Raw genomic sequence first — 16,408 nt, 5'->3', positions numbered from 1 at the left:
CTACCACAAACTTTGTGGACAGGCAAAATATTAGCCACTATTCTATTTGATAGGGGTCCTTCGTTTAGCGCCAGATTTCAGTTATTTCTCAGTAGTATTTTGAAAAAACGACGATAGCTAGCTAGGGAAGTCCCTGCAACCATCAAGTAAGGTGAACAATATAATTCTTTGCAAGAAAATGTCGTTTTCTTGGTCACTACACAAAAAGTATACAATCGACAACGTAATTTAACCTGAAGTGACCGTCATTACTTCAAAGTGACATTGTTGCGGGTCGTGTGTCATTGCTTGCTACATTGTTGCTACCGCGGCTTTCGCGCTGTCTGGAGTGTAGATCATATTCATAATGTGTTTGTTTGCTAGCTTGCTGTACGCGTTGTTGCTAGTATAAGCGTTGTGAAAAATCGGATAACTTGTTTCGATGTCAGTAGGAAACAGATAATGGGAGAGAATATACATAATGGAAATTGTGAAGCTTTAGCTAGCCGTGTCCATAAATAACAGTTAATGACATGTCAATAAACACTTGTGTCTTCGGGATATGACTTAAATACCTGTGTATTTTTTTATTCCTAGATCTGCTTTTTAATCGGGAAAGGCTGCTTGATCTTAAAATTCCAGGAAATGGATGGTAAGGGATGGTGGGGGGGCTTAATCAATATATGGCTTTGATCAAAACAAAACTCTTTAACACTGTGTGTGTGTCAGGTGATGATGACCTGGACCTTCTAACAGAGCTGCTGGCTGAGAACGGGGCTGAAGAGGAGCCGCAGGCTAGCCAGGAAGCAGAGGACAACCTAGATGACCTGTTTGACAATGATGATGATGATGAAGAGTACAGGGAGGGGCTGGAGGGGGAGGAAGAGGATGGAGCCGTTGCTCTCTTTGGAGATGTGGATGGCATTGAAGAGGAGGAAGGAGTTAAAACACAGCCGTCTGGAGGGAAGGCTCCTGATAACCTCAATAAATCCCAAGAAGATTTACAAGGTTTGTCAGTACCTCAAAATGATTATGATAGCGCTATACCGTAGCATTAACGCCTATAGTATGTATACAGTAAATGTTTCTAAAATGCAGATATCTACTAAAGTATGTCAGCTTCACACACTGTCTGCTTTGCTTTTTAATTCATGGCAGCTTTCAGCTTCTAATCTTATTTGGGTGTGTTTCTGTGTGTTCTCAGAGGAGCTGAGGCGTATGCAGGAGCAGATGCAGAGGCTGCAGCAGCAGCTAGAGGCCTCCCAGAAGAGCTCCTCAGCCACCTCTACCCCAAACAGCATCCCAGGAACAAAGGCACCATCTAAAGCTAACACTCCCTCACAGGGTCCCCCCAAACAGAGCTCCTCCAAGCCAGTTCGTCCCACACAGAAGACCAAGCCCCAAGCAGGTATTACTTTCATACGTTGTTTTGTGTTTCAGGATGTATTCTCATCAAAGTCAAGGCTGACCTTACAGGAACACAGTGGCGACTTACCATGTCATGTAAGGAGCATCTGTGTAAAGTGTAATGGGTGACGGTGGTGCCTGTGGATGTGTGTTTTAAAGGAATCTCTTTTTGACAGTAGGAAAGCCCTCGTCTGCCCCAGACCGAGGAGACGGCACCAAGCTACAGGAGTCCTCCGACTTCACCGCTCAGCTCAACAACGCTGACCTGTTCAAACGCAAAGGTCAAAGGACAGCTCACCAGGTCCAGCCCAGCACTACAGCAGCCGCTACAGACACCAGAGGTCCACTGGTGGAGATTAAGACTCACAGCTCCTTCCAGCCAATAGCAAGCAGTAGTAGGACCGACAGTACTGTACGTTCATCGCTACCTTCCCAGTCCAATGCGGCTGCAGCCCTGTCCGCCTTACGACAGGCCAATCCCCTTCCATCTCTCCCTAAAGACGTCGCCATCGAGAAGTACTCTGGACTGCGGCTGAGGTCAGAGCACACACACACACCTGTAACACACACACACACACACACACACACACACACATCTACCTATAACACACATATAAACACTCCAAGGTTTCTTGTCCGAAGCTCAGATCTGGATTCTGATTGGTTCGTTGGTTTCAGGCGACCACGCGTGTCCTCCACGGAGATGGATCGCAAGATGGCCGACCGCAAGCTGATTCGGCTCTCCCAGTTGCCTGAGCGCCTGGCCCGGGAGAAGCTGGAGGAGTGCGACTGGGTCACCTTCGCTGTGCTGGTCAACAAAGCCACACCACAAAGCAACAGCAGTGTAAGACCAGAATTATTCAACTTTTATTTAACTAGGAAAGTCAGTTAAGAACAAATTCTTATTTACAATGACGGCCTACCGGGGAACAGTGGGTTAACTGCCTTGTTCAGGGGTAGAACGATGGATTTTTACCTTGTCAGCTCAGGGATTCAATCCAGCAACCTTTCGGTTACTGGCCCAACGCTCTAACCACCTGCCTACCTGCCCTACCTTGTCAGCTCAGGGATTCAATCCAGCAACCTTTCGGTTACTGGCCCAACGCTCTAACCACTAGGCTACCTGCCGCCCCAAATTACCCCATCTATACCACAGGAAGTTGGTGGCACCTTCATTGGGGAGGACGGGCTTGTGATAATGACTGGAGCGGAATCAGTGGAATGGTATCATATACATCAAACACATGGTTTCCAGGTGGTTGATGCCATTCCATTTGCTCCGTTCCAGACATTATTATGAGCCGTCCTCCCCTCAGCAGCCTCCACTGCTCTTTACTATATACCAACATACAACTTCAACATCTACAGTAGGTCAATGATCATGTGGTTTTATTGACATGGACACTCAGGACTCAAAGTATGTGAGGTTGACCAATGATCATTTAAGTCATTGACTTGACAGGAAGTGGGCCTACTTGTATTCATTTCAGATGGGTCAGAGATAGCAGCGCTAAGACTTGTCTCCCTCCCCCCGCTCACAGGGTAAGACGTTCAGCATCTGGAAGCTGTCTGACCTCCATGACCTGGAAGTGTACGTGTCTCTCTTCCTGTTTGGGGAGGTGCATAAGGAGCACTGGAAGACTGAGCCAGGCACCGTCATGGGCATCCTCAACCCCAACCCCATGAAGGCCAAAGACGGATATGACGGGGTGAGTGTGTGTGTCTGTGTGTTTACTTTCTCTGTAGTGTGTGTGTGTGTGTTCTCACCATCACTCCTCTCTTCTCCCACCCCTTCTCTGTCTCTCCCCCCCAGGTGTCTCTGTCAGTGGACCACCATCAGAAGGTGTTGTTGATGGGGGAGGCTCAGGACTATGGCACCTGTAAGGCAGCCAAGAAGAACGGAGACCCCTGCTCTCAGATTGTCAACCTGGTGGGTTTGCCTTTACATCCAGAAACACACACACAACCTGAACCGCTCAACAGCTCCTCCATCCACTCTCTGACCCACACTGACCCTCAGAACCCACCTAAAGGATGATCGGTGTCAGTTATATACCACCGCCAAATACAGAGAGGGACATTTGAGAACTTGTGAAGTGACATAGTTTCTAGCATTTTCTCTGCAGTAGGAGTGTGTAGGACTGTTGTCATGTGCTATCTCTCTCTCTGCAGCATGAGGGTGTAGGACTGTTGTCATGTGCTATCTCTCTCTCTCTGCAGTATGAGGGTGTAGGACTGTTGTCATGTGCTATCTCTCTCTCTCTGCAGTATGAGGGTGTAGGACTGTTGTCATGTGCTATCTCTCTCTCTCTGCAGTATGAGGGTGTAGGACTGTTGTCATGTGCTATCTCTCTCTCTGCAGTGGGAGTGTGTAGGACTGTTGTCATGTGCTATCTCTCTCTCTGCAGTGGGAGTGTGTAGGACTGTTGTCATGTGCTATCTCTCTTTCTGCAGTAGGAGTGTGTAGGACTGTTGTCATGTGCTATCTCTCTCTCTGCAGTATGAGGGTGTAGGACTGTTGTCATGTGCTATCTCTCTTTCTGCAGTGGGAGTGTGTAGGACTGTTGTCATGTGCTATCTCTCTCTGCAGTATGAGGGTGTAGGACTGTTGTCATGTGCCATCTCTCTCTCTGCAGTATGAGTGCCAGTACTGCCAGTACCACGTCAAGGCCCAGTATAAGAAGATGAGTGCCCAGCGGGCCGAGCTGCAGTCGTCTTTCTCAGGGAAGGCCACGGGGAAGGTCAAGGGGAGGGGCAACAGCCTGAAGGAGCGACTGTGTCAGACCGGCTTCCACTACGGAGGCATGTCCTCACCAGCCTGCGCTGCCGCACTGTGAGTGTGTGTGTTGGTTGTTCAGTGTGTTTACCTATGTAAACGTCAGTCGTCTCTAAGCAGTGTTTTCCATTAGCGCCGGTAATCGGCCGGTTACAGACTCATTTTCAATCGGCTACTTTTCATTTAAACGTTTCAATTCGCTCGTCCATCGAGTCCTCTCCCGCTAGAATGAACGATCTGCATCTTCCCGCGCTCTATTGATAGGATAGGAGCCTGTCAGTCACAAAGCGAGCAATGACAGAGAAACGCAGTCTGCTGTCTGTCCCGCCTCCCGGTACAATTAGTGCGCTGTGGTTGGTTGCAGTCAAATTTCTTTACACAGAGGAGGGCGAGCGCGTGATGGCCATGAATTTGCACGTCCCGTGTAATGTAAGTGGTAACCATGAGCCAAATTGTTGTTTTCTGGCACATTCTTTTCTTTTGCGTGTTTCACATAGCCAGCCACGCGGCGTCATGACACAGTGGCTATTTACTGTGATTCGATTGACAACTAAACAGCAAGTGTTGACTAGTTTATAAAAGGTGTCGAACTGACTTGAATGAAGTCTCCTACAGCCCTTTGCCATTCATAAATCCAGCAGCGTGGTTATATGTCCATGGTATCACATCAGACAAGTAAACCGAAGGATTTGCTCTACAGCGACTCTAAAGGGAGTAACTCTGGTCTCGTCAGTCAGTGTAGCCTACCCAATGGCATCGTTGAGAGGTTCTGTCGTTTGGCTCCCTTATTTTCATAGGCTACTGGTAGGCCGAGGCTTTTTGGCGAATATCTGCAGGTAAATTCTGAAAAGATTTGATGAAGATGGTGAGTCATCACTGCAGGAACGTTAGGTAGTGGAGAGCCTCATTCTGGTCCAAATATGATCATTAGGGTCCTCACGGAATCCTGGCAATAAAACAGAATTCAACAATATTCAAACATTTTATTGACCTTGAGTAGGGAATCAACTAAATGTATTAATTTGCCCAAGTTTATCATAATGCATGAACAGCATGCAATACCACAACACATTTTTCTAATCTGGGAGGTAAACTCAATAATGTATTCAATAATTTCACTGTGTATTTCAGATGGAATCAGGGTATTACACTGTACCAGAGGCCATCAAAATAGAGCTCCTGGCTGGCTACTCCTTCTGTTTGGCTGGCTGGCTACTCCTTCTGTTTGTCTGGATGGCTACTCCTTCTGTTTGGCTGGCTGGCTACTCCTTCTGTTTGTCTGGATGGCTACTCCTTCTGTTTGGCTGGATGGCTACTCCTTCTGTTTGGCTGGCTGGCTACTCTTTCTGTTTGGCTGGCTGGCTGGCTACTCTTTCTGTTTGGCTGGCTGGCTGGCTACTCTTTCTGTTTGTCTGGATGGCTACTCCTTCTGTTTGGCTGGCTGGCTGGCTGGCTACTCTTTCTGTTTGGCTGGCTGGCTGGCTACTCTTTCTGTTTGGCTGGCTACTCGATGTAGTTGTGGAAAACACTGCTCTATGTGTTTGTCAGTGCTGTGAGTCAGTATGTGTGTGTTTGTATTGTGTTGACTTATGTACACCTCCGTTCCTGTCTAGGTCTGCGTCTGGTCCTAAGAAGCCCTCCCAGACCACTCTAGGGAACCTGTTTGTGAAGGGATCAGACCAGCTGGCCAGCCAGGCCAAGAGACTGGGTAAGACTGGGGAGATGGAGGGAGTGGGGGCCAATAGACTGGGTAAGACTGGGGAGATGGAGGGAGTGGGGGCCAACAGACTGGGTAAGACTGGGGAGATGGAGGGAGTGGGGGCCAAGAGACTGGGTAAGACTGGGGAGATGGAGGGAGTGGGGGACAAGAGACTGGGTAAGACTGGGGAGATGGAGGGAGTGGGGGACAAGAGACTGGGTAAGACTGGGGAGATGGAGGGAGTGGGGGCCAACAGACTGGGTAAGACTGGGGAGATGGAGGGAGTGGGGGACAAGAGACTGGGTAAGACTGGGGAGATGGAGGGAGTGGGGGCCAAGAGACTGGGTAAGACTGGGGGAGATGGAGGGAGTGGGGGCCAAGAGACTGGGTAAGACTGGGGAGATGGAGGGAGTGGGGGCCAACAGACTGGGTAAGACTGGGGAGATGGAGGGAGTGGGGGCCAACAGACTGGGTAAGACTGGGGAGATGGAGGGAGTGGGGGCCAACAGACTGGGTAAGACTGGGGAGATGGAGGGAGTGGGGGCCAAGAGACTGGGTAAGACTGGGGAGATGGAGGGAGTGGGGGCCAAGAGACTGGGTAAGACTGGGGGAGATGGAGGGAGTGGGGGCCAAGAGACTGAGTAAGACTGGGGAGATGGAGGGAGTGGGGGCCAACAGACTGGGTAAGACTGGGGAGATGGAGGGAGTGGGGGCCAAGAGACTGGGTAAGACTGGGGGAGATGGAGGGAGTGGGGGCCAACAGACTGGGTAAGACTGGGGAGATGGAGGGAGTGGGGGCCAAGAGACTGGGTAAGACTGGGGAGATGGAGGGAGTGGGGGCCAAGAGACTGGGTAAGACTGGGGAGATGGAGGGAGTGGGGGCCAAGAGACTGGGTAAGACTGGGGAGATGGAGGGAGTGGGGGCCAACAGACTGGGTAAGACTGGGGAGATGGAGGGAGTGGGGGCCAACAGACTGGGTAAGACTGGGGGAGATGGAGGGAGTGGGGGCCAAGAGACTGGGTAAGACTGGGGAGATGGAGGGAGTGGGGGCCAAGAGACTGGGTAAGACTGGGGAGATGGAGGGAGTGGGGGCCAACAGACTGGGTAAGACTGGGGAGATGGAGGGAGTGGGGGCCAACAGACTGGGTAAGACTGGGGAGATGGAGGGAGTGGGGGACAAGAGACTGGGTAAGACTGGGGAGATGGAGGGAGTGGGGGCCAAGAGACTGGGTAAGACTGGGGGAGATGGAGGGAGTGGGGGCCAAGAGACTGGTTAAGACTGGGGAGATGGAGGGAGTGGGGGCCAAGAGACTGGGTAAGACTGGGGAGATGGAGGGAGTGGGGGCCAACAGACTGGGTAAGACTGGGGGAGATGGAGGGAGTGGGGGCCAACAGACTGGGTAAGACTGGGGAGATGGAGGGAGTGGGGGCCAAGAGACTGGGTAAGACTGGGGAGATGGAGGGAGTGGGGGACAAGAGACTGGGTAAGACTGGGGAGATGGAGGGAGTGGGGGCCAAGAGACTGGGTAAGACTGGGGGAGATGGAGGGAGTGGGGGCCAAGAGACTGGTTAAGACTGGGGGAGATGGAGGGAGTGGGGGCCAACAGACTGGGGGAGATGGAGGGAGTGGGGGCCAACAGAGTGGGTAAGACTGGGGGAGATGGAGGGAGTGGGGGCCAACAGACTGGGTAAGACTGGGGGAGATGGAGGGAGTGGGGGCCAACAGACTGGGTAAGACTGGGGGAGATGGAGGGAGTGGGGGCCAAGAGACTGGGTAAGACTGGGGGAGATGGAGGGAGTGGGGGCCAACAGACTGGGTAAGACTGGGGGAGATGGAGGGAGTGGGGGCCAAGAGACTGGGTAAGACTGGGGGAGATGGAGGGAGTGGGGGCCAACAGACTGGGTAAGACTGGGGGAGATGGAGGGAGTGGGGGCCAACAGACTGGGTAAGACTGGGGGAGATGGAGGGAGTGGGGGCCAAGAGACTGGGGGAGATGGAGGGAGTGGGGGCCAACAGACTGGGTAAGACTGGGGGAGATGGAGGGAGTGGGGGCCAAGAGACTGGGGGAGATGGAGGGAGTGGGGGCCAACAGACTGGGTAAGACTGGGGGAGATGGAGGGAGTGGGGGTGAGAGAAGTTTAAGACTGGTGCTCTTTCTTAATGTGTTTGATTGTTTTTCAGCCATGAAGTCTAACGAGGTGTCTGGCTGCTCAGACGACTTCAAGGACCTGTTATCCATGCCTACCCCGGGAGCCCTCCAACTGAAGAGACACCTCACCAAACCCCCAGGTAACTGACTCACTGAAGCAGACCAAACCCATGAACACATCAGATGGGCTATCTGGAGACGACAGAAAGACAGGAGGGCTTTAAAAGGAAACACTTTTTTTTTTTTTACCTTGGTGTGTATTCTCCCTGCTTGTCAATGCATCAGAATTACTGTATATCATCTTTCTCTCTCTTCATCCCCCTTTCTCTCTTCTTCCACCTTCTCTCTCACTCCCCCAGGTTCCAAGGGCTCAGCTGGTGCAGGGGTCCAGTCCATCTCTGCCTCTGACCTCCTGAAGCAGCAGAAACAGCAGCAGAAGCAGCTCTTAGAGAACCGCAGGCGCCGGGCAGAGGAGATCCAGCAGAGGGTCCTCCAGAACTCAGGCAGGGCGGGGGTCCCCGGGGCCTCTCCCCCATCTAGAGGGACCCTCCTGTCCCCTAAATCTGCCTCAGAGGTCCCCAAAGCCACCCAGAGCCCCACCGCCCCCCACACCCCAACACTGGGCAGGGGTTTTAACGAGGGAGATGATATCTTGTTTTTTGACCACACCCCTCCTCCGCCCCCGGCGTCACACAGCCTATCAGCAGCCAAGGTAGGTGGTGCTCATCCGATCACATGCTTTCAGGCTTAGCGTACACTGTTGCACTGTTGATTTGACTGTAGAATGTGATGTCATAGAGAGGCTGAGTTCAAAGGTCACAGAGGTTGGAGGTTAAAGGTGAAGCTGCCCCTCTCCTCTCTAGTTGGCTGCTCTGAAGAAGCTGAGAGTGAAGGGGTCTGGGCTGGCCAAAGAAGACCCCAACGCTGTGAAAAGGAAGAGGAGCAGCAGCACTGACATCACCACCAGGGTGCAGAAGAACCTGTCCTCGCCCGATGGTACACACCTGAGCACACACACACACACACACACACACAGAGAGAGTCCCTGTTCTTACCCATCCTCTGGGATCTGCCTCTGTACAGGTGAACAGCCTGGGGCCAAGGAGGAGGAGCCAGCCCAGAAGAAGAGGCGGGAACAAATTGACTATGTCCAATCAGAGGAGTTCAAGAAGATCCTCAATGCCAAGTCAAGGCACGGGGCCGAGCTACAGGCGGTGAGTCAGCAATTCCGTAACCATAGCAGCCTAGTGTAACTGCTCCCTTTTCTGTGTAACAGTGTAATGATTCCCCCTTATCTCTAGCCCAGTGTTATAATAGTTCCCCTCTCCTTAGGCGGAGTACCAGATGCAGGTGTGCTACTTTGACCCCTGGTGTAACAATGTAATGATTCCCCCTTCCCCTAGTCCAGGATTAATAGTTCCTATCTCTCTCTTTAGGCGGAGTACCAGCAGCAGGAGAGCTACTTTGACCCCCTGGTGAAGAAGGAGGCGATGGAGGACAAGATGAGGAACATCAGAGAGCAGAAGTGTCGAGCCGTCAGCTGTAAAAAGGTCTGTGTCCAATCACAGGTCTTATTCTCTAGTGTCATCAGCTATCCTGCAGTTTAAATCACCAGTTAACCACCAAACCAACGGATTTATTCTGTTGAGTCAAAATCTACTCCGTCTGGGATTTGAAACATCAGCTTTCCTTTACGGTAGTCAGATGAAATCCCCATCTCCCAGCACATCAGAATATTCCCCATGAGACAACTAGCAATTTAGACCAGTACGATTACAACGGTCCCAATGGCGTGCGTAAACCTAGCATGATAGCAGATCGGCCAGACTGCTCAGAATTCACCTACTAGCAACATGATTTAACCGTCCTGTCAGACCAATATAACTGCGTCTTTACGGCTTAGTACAGATACATATTTATCTGTGTTTCTGTCTTATCTCCAGTGTAAGTACACATACTTCAAGCCTGCTGATCGCTGTGTGGAGGAGAAGCATGAGCTGCAGTGGCACGACGCCACCAAACGCTTCTTCAAGTGCCCCTGTGGACAGAGAGCCATCGCACTGGACCGTCTGCCACACAAACACTGCAGGTTAGACACGTACACACACACACGCACTACAGTTTTTATCACGGCCGGTTGTGATACAGCTTGGATTCGAACCAGGGACTGTAGTGACGCCTCTTGCACCGAGATGCGGTGCCTTTAGACCGCTGCGCCACTCAGGAGCCCAGTTGAAACGCAATGCAAGTCACGTGCTGCTGCGTTCATCAGATATGATCATGCTGCGTTCTCTATTGCAGTAACTGTGGCCTGTTCAAATGGGAAAGAGACGGCATGTTGAAGGTAAGTGTCGCGTTTCAGTAGGTTTGGAGTTAAGGTCCTTCTCCCGTCTGACCGGTCCTTGGTTTGACTACTACTTCGTGTTCCCTAACTGTTTCCTGTTCCTGTCCACAGGAGAAGTCAGGTCCTAAGATCGCTGGGGAGCTGCTGCAGCCTCGAGGTGACGAGCAGCCCAAGTTCCTCAACAGCATGCAGTAGCCCTCGGGTCACTGACAATCACCTTCATCATTGTCTTCGTCGTATGAAGCAATTGGAGTTTCTTGTGTTATACTTATTTGCATGTCGCTTTTTTAAATGTCCTTTTAATGTTTTTTTTACTGTCGATGTCATTTTAAGTTGATTATGGATTTTAAATTGCTGTGTTTTGAATGGATTCAATTGAATTTCCGAATGAGTTGTTTGTTGTTCCCTCCTGCTGGGTTTGATGTGAATGTGCTGATTAAATTTACCAACAATCTCCTCCTTTTTCTGACTTGGGCTCGCTGGAAGAAATAGTCTCCTGTGCTATATTGCGTCCTTACAGACTGAGGGAGTTTTAGAGACACCTAGAATAGTAACAGGAGCTGGATAAAGAGAGGATACAGGAACAGACAGGCACTAGTTAAACTCCTGAGGTAGAGACCTGTCGGTCACTGTCTTTTTAGTTAGACTTCTTTCCTCCAGTTTTCTCCTTTCCCTCTCTCTGTCCTCTGCCCAGTGCTGTCTAAAGTTGCAGCTGTGGAATGTTGGTAGTCCCGCATGGAATCCCGACATTTATCTCAGTGATGAGTTCCCCAGGACTCACTCGCACTCTTTCATTTCATCATCCCTTCTTTTTCCAGCTTCCCCTCTCGCTCTTCACTCTCGCTCTTTCTCCACCCTCCTTCAACTCTTTCTCTCACTCTCACACACACACACATTTGATTCAGGTTCTGAATCTAGGCGCTTAAGAATTCACCCCCTGATTTATCGACACTTCCTGTAACAGTAAGAGAAGCTATATATGCCAAAAAAAGTGTATTTTTTCACAGCAGTACATTTTAGTATTGTCTTTATTGGTGTCTGTGGTTCTGAATTACAGTACATGTTTCATATTTGTAATTACAGTTTGATACACAGACAGATGTGAAAGACACACAGACCACACCGAACACTACCTCACACAGATACATGCACAAAGATAGAGATTGAAATAAGCATGCATAGAAACACACAACCAATCACGACAGCCTCCTTTTTTGAACTTGACCTGCCACACCCAAAGTCTTTAATATAAACGTTACAAAACGGAGGTTTATCTACTTAATATTACAATTTTAAATGATTGAGTTTAATCGTTTTGTACTTAAATCTTTTTACTTCTAGGTGAGTGATGTTTTGGCCACCTCCCATGCTCTTGTTATGTCCGTCTGATAGGCTAGGTGTCTTAATTGACACAGGGTCCTGCCAATCACAGCCTGGTGCACTATGTTCTGATCTCCTTGGCCTATGGAGCATGCTCACCAACCGCGGGGATAACGGGGGTAGAGTCCATCATAGTGGAACTCGCGCCACTGCTCTGTCTTCTCCCGTGTCCTCTCATCCTGCTCTGTGGATGGAGAGAGGAGAAGAAGGGAAAGAGGGTTGAGGGTTTTTTGTTGGTGGCAACCTGCAGAGTGTAGAACGCGGAGGACTAAGAAAGTGTATTTCTGTCCTTCATGTGAAACACTTTGGTTTACTTATGTGGGAGAAAACCCTTTCCAGAAACACAATAGGCACGAGAACTACCACAAACCCAACACATCCCTACACAGACGTGTGGTCAAAGTGTTCAGTGCAGCACACTGTGTGATTACTTTGATTAGACTCTGTGATTACTGCAGATAAATCAAGCTGTGGCGTTTACCACTGAGAGGTCTGAGTTTAACCAAATGGGCACTTACGGTTTTAAACCTCATCTTTGGTACAGAGTTAGTCGGTCTTACCATCGCGCTCCTCTTCCACATAGTTCTCAAACTCGTCCCTCTGTTCGTCGTAGTACTCCCTCCTCCTCTCATCAGCTGACAGACGTACCCTCTGCTCAGCTACGGAGGGAGGGAGGGAGGGAGGGAGGGGGAAAAGAGAGGGAAACAAGGAGAGATGGAAGAAGGTGTTATGGTTAGTGAGGTAGAGTGAGATGTGTTGTCTTAGTTACGTCATGAACCTCGAAGGTGTTTGGCGCCAAACTTCCAACCTGTCCTCACCTCACACTTTCCCTCACGTCACACACTGCAGGCAGTCCAACTCTATCATACAGTTTTTGGGAGAGATACTGTACCTATTGCTTTCACTCACTCACACACACGCACACATCGCAAACACACACACACACACAGGCCGGTACTGTATATATTGGACACTAGCCCTCATTGGGGTACTCATAGAAGTTTTAAGGTGACATCACAACATTTTCAGTACACACACACACACAACAAGAACACACATACTCTGAATAGTAGGTTGTTTTCTTACAAAACGGCTCGGTGGAATGAGGCTTTGCAGAATGGAAACTTTCTCAGGTACTAGGCTTCCTGGTTGGGTTTGCTATCTCTCTCTCTCTCTCTGTCTGATTCAATTCAATTCAAAGGGATTTATTGGCATGGGAAACATATGTTTACATTGCCAAAGAAAGTTAAATAAACAATAAAAAATGAACACTAAACATTACACTCACAATTTTCAAAGGGATAGACACATTTCAAATGTCATATTATGGCTATGTACAGTGTTATAATGATGTGAAAATATGGAGAAAAAAATAAACAATAAATATGGGTTGTATTTACAATGGTGTTTGTTCTTCACTCGTTGCCCTTTTCTTGTGGCAACAGGTCACAAATCTCTCTTTCTCTCTGTCTCTCTGTCGTCGTGGCTGCAGACCCGCTCACGTGTCTTACCTAAACCCAATGACCAAGTTAACAGATCTTTCCATTATCCTCCTCAGGTTTCTTCTCTTTCTTTTCTCTCTCTCGTTTCCTCTTGTTGTCTCTCTCACTCTGCACTATAATGTTTAATTGGTCCACACATTCCTATCTCAGCTCCTGCAGTGCCTTCCCTGCTACCTGCGCATCACTCCCCTAACACTGTCACGACAAAGTCGTATACACACATACACACACATTCATGCACTCGCACACACACACTTCTCCCCCTTCTCTCTCGTGCACACCCAGCGCCTCAGTGACTGGTTGGCAGGCGATATAAACAGTATTTTGTAACTAAAACTTGTTTTCTCTGACCGGTGGCCCAGAGAGGTGCACTGACAGGGAGCTGGAGCAGACGACAGCCTATCTGTCTCTGGGACTGGGACAGAGAGAGAAGGAGAGAGGCTGCTCCATATTACCCTGTGACTCCTTTTGCTGCCTCCAGCCAGTGTGTGTGTGTGTGTGTGTGTGTGTGTGTGTGTGTGTGTGTGTGTGTGTGTGTGTGTGTGTGTGTGTGTGTGTGTGTGTGAAACAGATGGCTTCAAATGCTTTTAAGCTTCTGGAGCAGCTGCTAGCGATTCACCTGTGGGAGACTTGGAGTCTTTAGTCTGACCTCCGAGTTCACAGCCATGACCTCAAACCACACCACCCAACATTTTAATCCACAGACCATCAAATTAATAGACTTTGAGTACACACACCCACACACACACACACACACACCACCAGCCTCTACAGAGTGCTGTAAACCTCCCAAAACAAACTGTCCATAATGGCACCAGCAACTTCAACCACATGCAAACACTACCATCATCAACCCTCATGCCCCCTGTCCTGCCCCTGCCCTGGATCCATGGTAACGCCCCATAGTGATGGTAAACAGCCTCACCGAGGACCTCCGCCTCATGTTTGGCCGAGCGCCGACTACGCTTTTTGAAGAAGTTTGCTGCATCCGCCTCGGGCATGAAGACTCGCCGTGCTGACCCTGGGGGCAGAGGGTAGCAGGTAAGGGTCAAAGAGGGTCATTGGGGTCACTCGGGTTGGGGAGGGGGAATAGAATAAATTACATTCACCTTTGGGCTCTGCAGCTTTTCCCTCTCTTCCATCTGTCACCGATGCACTCCACACCCCGGGGGAGACTGGGAGAGACAGAGGTTTTTGGCAATTTTACACTTGAGCTGATCAGCAAGGCCTCTTTCTAGAAATTCTGCACATGCACCTTTCAGAAAAGGTCTGAAAACATCATACCTTCGCCATAAAAAACAAAAAAAAGTCACCCTCCACCTCCTCTACCACACCCTTCCTTGACCCCCCCCCCCAGCATGTCAACCCCCCATCGTGGTACTTACGTGTGAGGATGAGGAGGGTGGCGAGCAGAGAAAGAAAGACCAGATGAGTCCAGGACATGATGAAGAATACAGTGAAGCAGCGCTGCGAACAGTCAAGTTATGAACTGAGAGAGAGGGGGAGAGGCGAGGGAGTTAGAGGGGAGGGATGGAGAGAGTGGGTGTCAAGAGAAAGAGAGGGATTTTTGGGGGAGGGGGGACAGCTGGAATTTCATTCGCCCAGAGGAGGGGTGAGGAGGGGGGGGGGGCATGAAATATAACCTGAGACAGAATCTGTGTTGTCGTTACTGAGAGACACTTAAGAACGCACGAGAAAAATCCGCAGAGTGCAATGAGTGCGAGGCACTTTAAGGATCACTTGAACTTCCAAACAAAATGTTTCACGCAGAAGAGAGGGATGAAGGAGAGATAGGAGAGAAGGATGAGAGAAAGGGGCGTATAGGAGAAGGAGAGAGCGAGTGAGAAGGAGCAGAGGCAGAGATCGACGTTCATTACACCTCACAAATCATAAGGGTGTCACTGATCTAAATGACAGTATAGGAGCCACACACAGCACAGGGAGTGGAGGAGGATAGTGTGTGTGTGTGGTCTGCTCCGGGTTACTGATCTGAGGCCAGTTCAGGCCAATGAGGACACATCTTTCATCACTGTCCAATCAGTGACTAGGGTCTCGCTGGAGATGTCAAAGCTGCTTTTGTATCCCTCAGTTTGTACATGTGTAGTGTGTGTTTTGTGTTTTCAACTCTGATGTTTTCGCTGCTTGGAAGACTTGTAGACCAGGAGACTCTTAGCAGATGGGGATTAAAATGTGTTTGTCATTGTGTTAACTTGCTGTGTGTGTCCATCTGTTGTATTGTGTGTGTGGATGCATATGTTTTCCCCCTGAGGAGAAGCAGGTGTGTGTGTTTCGTGTTGATGCATGCCAGCCTTGCCAGCCCGGGGCATATGCAAAGCAGCAGAGCCCATTAGCCACTCTGGTATGGATGATCTCAGTACTGTGCATTGCCCTGACAGGCACAGCTCTCATAAGTTACAAACAATGTGCTATACCCTCCACAGGAAGTTGGTGGCACCTTCATTTGGGAGGACGGGCTTGTGATAATGACTGGAGCGGAATCAGTGGAATGGTATCATATACATCAAACACATGGTTTCCAGGTGGTTGATGCCATTCCATTTGCTCCGTTCCAGACATTATTATGAGCCGTCCTCCCCTCAGCAGCCTCCACTGACATTACCCTCGTATGAACTCACACAACTTATTCACACACAAATGGTACGTCTGAAAAATGATCAATGTAATTCCATGGTTTATGGTCTATGGTCTACTTTCCTTTTTTTCATACCTGGTTTATGACCTTTCACCCCAGGTGTGTGATGGTGTGTGACCCTTGCAGTGAGTGTGTTGCATAGGAGAAGGTGAGTGTTTTTGTTGTACCTCTCTCACACACACACACACACACACACACACACAGGTATGATTGGCAAGCAGGCAAACTAAATGTGCTATCGTGAGAATGATTGTTGAGATGTCTCCACTTAATAACGAAATAGATTCACTGCTGCTATCAAAGTCCTTCCTCCTCCCCTTCTTCCTCCTCCTCCTCTCTCCTCTCCTCCTCCTCTTCTCTCCTCTCATCATTCCCTTCCTCTTTCTCCTCCTCTCCCTCTCCTCCTCCTCATCCTTTCCCTGTCCTCCTTCTCTTCTCTTCTCTCCTCATCCCCTTCTATCCTCCTCCTCTCATCCTTCCCCTCCTCTTCCTCTTCGTCTCTCTTTCCTCCTTCTCC

The 16,408-nt window shown here is 49.7% G+C and overlaps 2 protein-coding genes across 4 annotated transcripts; one reads left to right on the top strand and one right to left on the bottom strand.

Moving 5' to 3' along the window:
* The first annotated feature begins 61 nt into the window (after positions 1-61).
* mcm10 (minichromosome maintenance 10 replication initiation factor) lies at positions 62-10,812 on the top strand. 3 transcript variants are annotated; one of them, XM_014207911.3, is made up of 18 exons: positions 62-146; positions 577-631; positions 709-987; positions 1,184-1,387; positions 1,563-1,923; positions 2,065-2,230; positions 2,928-3,095; positions 3,200-3,316; positions 4,023-4,219; positions 5,776-5,870; positions 8,045-8,152; positions 8,372-8,724; positions 8,876-9,008; positions 9,096-9,226; positions 9,449-9,562; positions 9,956-10,101; positions 10,314-10,356; positions 10,468-10,812. In XM_014207911.3, the coding sequence occupies exons 2-18, from the start codon at positions 625-627 to the stop codon at positions 10,549-10,551; spliced, it is 2,706 nt and encodes a 901-aa protein (XP_014063386.2). In that variant the 5' UTR covers positions 62-146; positions 577-624; the 3' UTR covers positions 10,552-10,812. The 3 variants fall into 3 exon arrangements, with proteins under 3 accessions (XP_014063386.2, XP_014063388.2, XP_014063385.2); XM_014207913.3 differs by having other exon boundaries at positions 62-151; positions 1,566-1,923; XM_014207910.3 differs by having other exon boundaries at positions 62-151.
* Positions 10,813-11,366: 554 nt separating this feature from the next.
* LOC106609284 (putative cartilage matrix-associated protein) lies at positions 11,367-14,751 on the bottom strand. Its single transcript, XM_014207918.3, has 5 exons — positions 14,624-14,751; positions 14,348-14,413; positions 14,164-14,259; positions 12,297-12,395; positions 11,367-11,920 (listed from the first exon to the last, which is right to left on the bottom strand). The coding sequence occupies exons 1-5, from the start codon at positions 14,679-14,681 to the stop codon at positions 11,832-11,834; spliced, it is 408 nt and encodes a 135-aa protein (XP_014063393.2). The 5' UTR covers positions 14,682-14,751; the 3' UTR covers positions 11,367-11,831.
* Positions 14,752-16,408: the final 1,657 nt, after the last annotated feature.

Source organism: Salmo salar, chromosome 07 (assembly GCF_965601325.2).
Source record: "Salmo salar chromosome 07, fSalSal1, whole genome shotgun sequence".
Classification (NCBI taxonomy): Eukaryota; Metazoa; Chordata; class Actinopteri; order Salmoniformes; family Salmonidae; genus Salmo; species Salmo salar.
The sequence above is the reverse complement of the archived record's forward strand: the minus strand, read 5'-3'. Positions and strand labels throughout refer to the sequence as shown.